This window comes from Salvelinus sp. IW2-2015, unplaced genomic scaffold, assembly GCF_002910315.2.
Source record: "Salvelinus sp. IW2-2015 unplaced genomic scaffold, ASM291031v2 Un_scaffold1520, whole genome shotgun sequence".
NCBI lineage: Eukaryota > Metazoa > Chordata > Actinopteri > Salmoniformes > Salmonidae > Salvelinus > Salvelinus sp. IW2-2015.
Window position 1 is genome coordinate 143,487 of NW_019942961.1, and position 7,209 is coordinate 150,695.

The 7,209-nt window shown below is 47.9% G+C and overlaps 1 protein-coding gene across 1 annotated transcript in view; it reads right to left on the bottom strand.

Annotated features, from left to right (window-relative positions):
- Window positions 1–7,209, bottom strand: part of LOC112071098 (membrane-associated guanylate kinase, WW and PDZ domain-containing protein 2-like) — a 112,354-nt gene that overhangs the window by 89,798 nt on the left and 15,347 nt on the right. The window contains 1 exon segment of the mRNA XM_070439250.1: window positions 677–796. Coding sequence (XP_070295351.1) covers window positions 677–796 — 120 coding nt within the window.

Consider the following 7,209-nt stretch of genomic DNA (forward strand, 5'->3'; position numbering starts at 1 on the left):
TGGTGGTACAGCGGTGCAGCCACCGAGAAGAGAAGAAGGGCTCTCTCTACGGAAGATGACATCCTCGGAGAAGTGATACACGGCCTCAATCGGAGAGAGAATCTAACATCGCTCCTGGCAACCAACCGTTAAATTGACCATCTGCAATTTATTTTTCTGTCATGACAGGCGCGAGGCTGAGCGGGAGGGCTCAGCGAGGGAACAGACATGGAGCTAATGCATTATCTGTCTGTGTGGTGGAGTCCCCTGTATCTGACAGAGTGGAGAGCCAGTAGTTTAGTACACCCGGCACAGAGCCACACAGACCAGGGCAGATGGAGAGAAACTGGAGTGAGTCGTGTTTATTCTGGAGCCATTAGGGCTCAGAGGAGAGCCAGCATGGAGGAGATAGCGGAGTGGAGAGGTGTAGTGGTGGTGTGGGGGGTGTGTGTGAGAGAGTGTGTTTTCTCTACTCTGATTAAAACAGCTTTTCTGTAATCTATGTTATGATGTCACAGTGATGTGTGAGAGCTGTCTAAATGCACCCAACTCATTCTTCTCTGTCAGAAAGTGGAAGGATGGTGGATAAACAAGCAGCTACATAATACTATTACTCCAACAAGCAATTTAACAAAATCAGGAAAGACCCCCCAAAAACCATGATACACCCCCAAAAAAGCGAAAAGCTTGCTTTTACCTTCATAAGTTCCACTCTCTAGTAAGGCTCCACTTTTCTCCAATTCCATAAACCGATCAACAGTCACAAAGTTGTAGTCCACCCCCGGGACCTCTCCTTCCTTGGGCTGCCTGGTTGTGCCTATCAGAGAGGAGAGGGGAGGAGCACAGTTGCACAGTTACAATCAGGGAACTTACTAAGAAACTGTGTACACCTGCATACAGGAGAGAGGAGCAGGGTAAGCATTATGGCCCTTACTATAAACTGTGTGTACCATAGAAATAGAATGAAAGAATTGTAATTCTATGGTGTGTACATCATGACAGTACATTAAAGGGATACTTTGGGATTTTGGTTAATGAGTCAGATGATTGCGTGGATACCATTTTTATGTCAATGTGTCCATTATGAAGGAAGTTTGTGGTAGTTTTGCGAGCCAATGCTAGTTAGCTAATGAAACTCCCTTTAACTTCCTTCAAACTGCACACAGAGACATACAAATGGCATCCACGAGTTCATCTGACTCTGGGGAAGCAGATTAAGGGCTTCATTGCCAAAATTCCGAAGTTTCCCTTTAACAAAAGGATCCTACTTTGAAAACCTCAGCGTCTCATAAAGAATCAGAACAGAACGGCCGATTAAGGACAAGCTGACCCTGAATCAGTTGTATTCATGTATTCTGAGCGGATCTCTCGGTTGCACATTTGAATTCAACTGAATACTTAAGTACTGTCCTTTGGGATGATGAGCGATGAGGCCTTCACTAGGTAACGTTACAGGAAGGTTTCAGCTGAGTGATGCAACTCCAACAAAGAGGAGAGAAATAAGTTCAATCTGCATGCAGAGTGTCAACGCCTCTCAAAGACGGTAGACACAGAGCCTCTACACAACCTCACAGGGCTTCTGTCTACATGTTATCGCGAGTGAGACGAGAACGCTAGCCTGCTAAATGCTAACAGTGGCACCCTTTCAATCTTGTTAGCATTAGCATAAGTGGCTAGTTCTCGTCACATTTGCCAGTCAATTAAGAGCATTGGGCCAGTAACCGAAAGGTCACTGGTTAGAATCTCAGAGCCAGGGCCTCCCGAGTGGCGCAGTGGTCTAAGGCACTGCATCACAGTGCTGGCTGTGACTCTAGAAATTCTGTGTTCGAGTCCAGGCTCTGTCACAACTGGCAGCGACCGGGAGACCCATGGGTCTGCGCACAATTGGCCCAGCGCCGTCCGGGTTAGGGGAGGGTTTGGCTGGCAGGGATGTTCCATCGCGCACTAGCGACTCCTGTGGCGGGCCGGGCGCAGTGCACGCTGACACGGTCGCCAGGTGCACAGTGTTTCCTCCGACACATTGGTGCGGCTGGCTTCCGGGTTAAGTGTTGTGTCAAGAAGCAGTACGGCTTGGTTGGGTCGTGTTTCGGAGGACGCATGGCTCTCGACCTTCGCCTCTCCCGAGTCCATACGGGAGTTGCAGCGATGGGACAAGACTGTAACTACCAATTGGATACCACGAAATTGGGGAGAAAAGGGGGTAAAAGTTTAAAAATATATATTTAAAAAATAAAAGAATCTCAGAGCCAACTTGGTGAAAAAGCTGTTGATGTGCCCTTGAGCAAGGCTCTTAACCTTAATTGCTCCTGTAAGTCACTCTGGATAAGAGAGTCTGCTAAATTGTTAAAAAATCCCAAAATGTAAATGTAAATCACATGTTTTACAAACTCTCTCTACTAAGCATAGTGCATGTTTGAGAGACAGCTGTAATTTCCAGTCAGTGTTGTGTTGTGGAGGATATGATGCTAAAGGTATATCAAGGTATAAATTAGTTCCTAAACACTCCTGCTAGTGCAGTGTGCTAATTAGCCTGTTCGAGCACCAGAGGTTAGGCTAATTGATGCTGGCTGTGATAGCTCCAAGGTACTGCATCCCTGAGGTGTTAAACAGCTTATTCCCACATCCGTGTTACACTGCTGGAAAAGCCTGGCCTATGGCAGCCTTTGGAGCTGGAAGAGCCTGGCCTATGGCAGCCTTTGGTGCTGGAGGAGCCTGGACTATGGCAGCCTTTGGTGCTGGAAGAGCCTGGGCTATGGCAGCCTTTGGTGCTGGAAGAGCCTGGACTATGGCAGCCTTTGGTGCTGGAAGAGCCTGGACTATGGCAGCCGGTTGGTGCTGGATGAGCCTGACATAGGCAGCCTTTGGGGCGGAACGAGCCTGGACCTTGCAGCAGTCTCTTGGTGCTGGAAGAGCCTGGCCTTTGGCAGCCTGGTTGCTGTGTGAAGTAGCTGGACTATATGCAGCCTTTGGAGTGCTGGAAGAGCCTGGACTATGGCAGCCTTTGGTGCTGGAAGAGCCTGGACTATGGCAGCCTTTGGTGCTGGAAGAGCCTGGACTATGGCAGCATTTGGTGCTGGAAGAGCCTGGCCTATGGCAGCATTTGGTGCTGTAGAGTCTGGCCTATGGCAGCCTTTGGGTCTGTTCGATACATGTGGCATGATCAGATTGGCCCCCTAAAGGCAGATTGAATTCCTGCTTCACTCAATACCAGTTCCATTAACACATTCCTCGAAAATGCCTAGATTCCGGCTAGAACTGCACCACAAGGCTAGCGAGGGTAAGTGTGTGTGTGTCTGTTGCGTCAGACAGTTCATATGTCTGCGACACCATGTCACAAGATGATGCAGCCATGTGTGCCAACTTAGTCTGGGGCCACAAGCTCTTATCGCCTGTCACATGTCATTACGATGTAACAGCGGTGACGGGAGGTGCTGGATTGGTGCAAACTGAATGACCCCACACCATTCTGTCACGACAGTCACAAGAGCTGTGAGATACTCTGTGCTTTTCTTCAGTAAGTCGATTTTGGACTCCGCCACCCTATTGCTCAACGCTGCTGACAGGGAGTCCAAGCGTGAAATAACGTAAAGAAAAGAAAATGACTCCACCAAGACCATTAAAGCCCTTGCCAACGTTGTCTTAAAAGTTCAATGTTGATAAATCTGTCCTTAGATGGGAAAAGCAAACCGCTGGAGATTTCAACAGATACCATGCAACGGAAACCAAAAGTCTCTCAGAGTTCAGCATCYACYTTAAACCATGGTGCTSCACATGAAAACACACCAGGCAGAGAGTTGTAGGTGAGGGTTGAGAGAGGAGTGGGAGGGGGCTGGTCTAGGGGCGTGATGTGGCACATCTGAGCCATGTTGATATGTGCTGAGGAGAGGAGATGCTCGTGAACACACATACAGTGTGTGTGTGTGTGTGTGTGTGTGTGTGTGTGTGTGTGTGTGTGTGTGTGTGTGTGTGTGTGTGTGTATGAGATACACTATGGCACTTCCAGTGCTACCCTGCATGAGGCCTGCGTAACGATAACAGATTACACCTCCCGACAGCGCTACAGAACGGCCGACACACAGCACAACACTTCAAAGGGAACCTTTGATGTCACGGAACTACTGTATAATTAGCACCGTCTTCCAGTGGGGACTTTTCTGTGGCGACACTTTCTAATAGAAGCAACCTATAAGGCATGAAAGTGGTTTTCTGTACTTTCAGAGTTCTGGGTCATCTGTTAGATTTGACATTAGTGTAACATCCAAGCTGGTTMAAGAGAGACATTTGTAGTGACAATTCCCTATAAAAAGCCACTGGCACAGGAGAGAGATGTCCATAACGTGTCCAAAGAAATTGCTTTCCAACCGTAACTCTTTTCGGAGTTCCCATTTATAGATCCAATACAAATATTAGCATATAAAAGGTGCAGAGGTCAAATCTATGAGCATGCTCTGTGCTACGGTAAGAACTGTATGCCTTCTCCTCTTCCGTCTCTGCCAACCCTACCTGGTCACCTGTGCTACATGTGACCAGTGAACCATGACCCCAACAGTGCCCTCTAGTGGACAAGCAAGTTAAAATAACCATTGACAYACAACATATACAATGACATATAAACAGGCCAAAACGGCTCCTACACACCGGCCCCTATGGTTTGACATGTAGAAATCACCACMTAGCATGATGGAGTAAACATATGCGGTAACACATCCTCGATAGACTAAAGGTTCTTCTTCCCTAGTGACTGATCTAAGAAGCCTATATTTATCTGTAATTTACAAAAGCCCCATTGGTATACATTTACAATAAAGTAGGACCACATACCAAATAAATCAAGCTGACATACTGTAGGTGCATTGCCCCTAGTGGGTATTTTCAAGGCTGTTCCCATGGGCATTTGGGCACTTCTAGAGTGCTGATAATTTACACTAAAGCTGTGTATTGTTGTGCTGTACAGGAAATGCTTTTTCATGTTCAACAAACATCCTACTTATTAATCTCCTGTTCGGTGGGAGGTGAAGCAAGGAGAGAGAAAGAAAGAGAGAGAGAGAGAAAGAGAGAGATTGAGAGAGAGATGGAAAGAGAGAGAGCGAGAGAGAGATTGAGAGAGAGAGAGCGAGAGAGAGAGAGAGAAAGAGAGAGAGATTGAGAGAGAGCGAGAGGTAGTGAGTGAACACAGACGATTCATCAGAGGGGAAGCCAGGATTTTCACTGGAGCAATCTGCAAACAAAGCCGAGAATAACACAAACAGATTACCAGAGATAACTGTGGCGGATACCCAGCTATTTGTCCCGCGGTACGACGCTGTAATGACTCAGAAGCGGCTGTCGTATTTCCACGTACAAAATGTTCCCTGAAACTCCCGGGGAGCGGAGAGGGGAGTAGGGGATGAGAGAATAAGGGAAAGAGATAGCGAGAGAGAAAAAAATAATGATGTCTGAACAGCTCTTCCTCTCCGCTGAGCAAGGAGAGAGAGAGAGAGAGAGAGAGAGAGAGGAGAGAGTGTGGTGGGTGGTGTGAAGGGTCTGTGCGTAGAAGGCGTGGAGATGAAGCATGTCTCACGGAGTAGACTAGAGCTGCAGCGTGGGCAGTAGAGCTGCCTGCCAGCCAGGCCTCTACTACTCTCCCATCTCTCCCATGGCTCTCTTCCTACACTACAGTTATATCCATCCATAGGGTTTCATAGCCAGGGGCCAATAGATCAGCTCTTAACACATCCAGCTTAGTACCATTGTCCAGTAATGGATCCCGGGTCAGGGCATCTAGCCTGAGTTGTTTTAAATCCAAACCCATTCAACAATGCACTTCAGTGGAATAAATGTACCCAGCCAGAAGGGCAGCCATCTGCGCATTGCACTTCATGTGGCATGCATTAGTATGACCCTTAAGTATATCTACACTGTTTAACGTCGTTGATTGGCAGAGGCATCGGTAACTGGATCACAACTATGTGAATCCATGTGTGTCCCAAATGGTACCCTATTCCCTATATAGTGCACTACTTRWGACCAGGGCCCTATTCCCTATATAGTGCACTACTTTWGACCAGYGCCCTATTCCCTATATAGRGCACTACTTTAGACCAGAGCCCTATTCCCTATATAGTGCACTACRTTTGACCAAGGCCCACTGGGCCCAMAGGGCTCTGGTCAAAAMAAATGCACTACATCGCAGCCCACGACAGTTAAATGAGTGTGTCAGACCATCTGCAAGTGGAAATATTGGCTCCAACTTCAAACACTGCTGGGATGGCGGCGCAACAGAGGTCTGGTTCAGTGAGTGCATATCCCCAGGCTTTGGAGAGAAATAGTAAGATATACTACGTCCAGACTTCAATCTCTCTCCCAAGATACTATATCAACCCTCAAGCAGCTATGATCAAGCCTGACACTCCACAGCTACTATGGCAAGAGACAGAAAAGCACAGGGAGAAATATCCCCTTCTCTAAGTGTGTAGAGAGTGTGTAGAGCTTAGAGGGACACTGCGTTATGTCCCTGCCTGGTCTCTCTCTGGTCCTTCTCCTGTCCTGAGGCTGCAGACCACATGTCACCTCACAGGTCTCCAGCCATCCATCAATCAGAGGAGAGTGAGAAAGACACCACAGGACCAGAAGACCCTTTCAAAGCATCGTTATAGCACATCCCTCACATCCCTCTCAGTCTGACCTCTCCCCCTCTCCCTCCCTCCCTCTCTCRATCTTGGAGAGCAGCTATTACAGTCAGTGTGGTTTTAGAACTAGCCAATGTGATGTGACAGACTGCAGAAGAAGACTTGAGGCTGTACCTCTGTCCACCCTGCTTACCTTCTCCGCTCCTTACACATATGCTAGCCTTCAGACTGCATTAAAAGACCACATGTTGCCAGCAGCAGCGGCTGTTGCTTTCACAGCTAGTCGAAGGCCTAGCTTACTGAGATAGACACACAGAGACAGGCTTGACCTCTGAATCTCATATACTTGTTGTACTCTGTCCCTGACAAACAACATGCAGCTAGTTTCAAAACAGCCTTGAGTTTCACTTAGCAAGCCACTTCTGGGAGAAACTGTTCCATGTCAAATTGAAATCTCCAGCTCCACTGCCTCCAGTAGTCAGACCCAGTGTGTGTGTCAATGGGCTGCAGTGCATTGAAGGGGCCGGGATAGGGGGACTGTGTGGGCAGGAGCTGGTGATGGGATCAGCTTCCGGTTGGCTGGGTAAAGCCCCACTAGGCCCAGGGTGTTGTGACAGTGTGT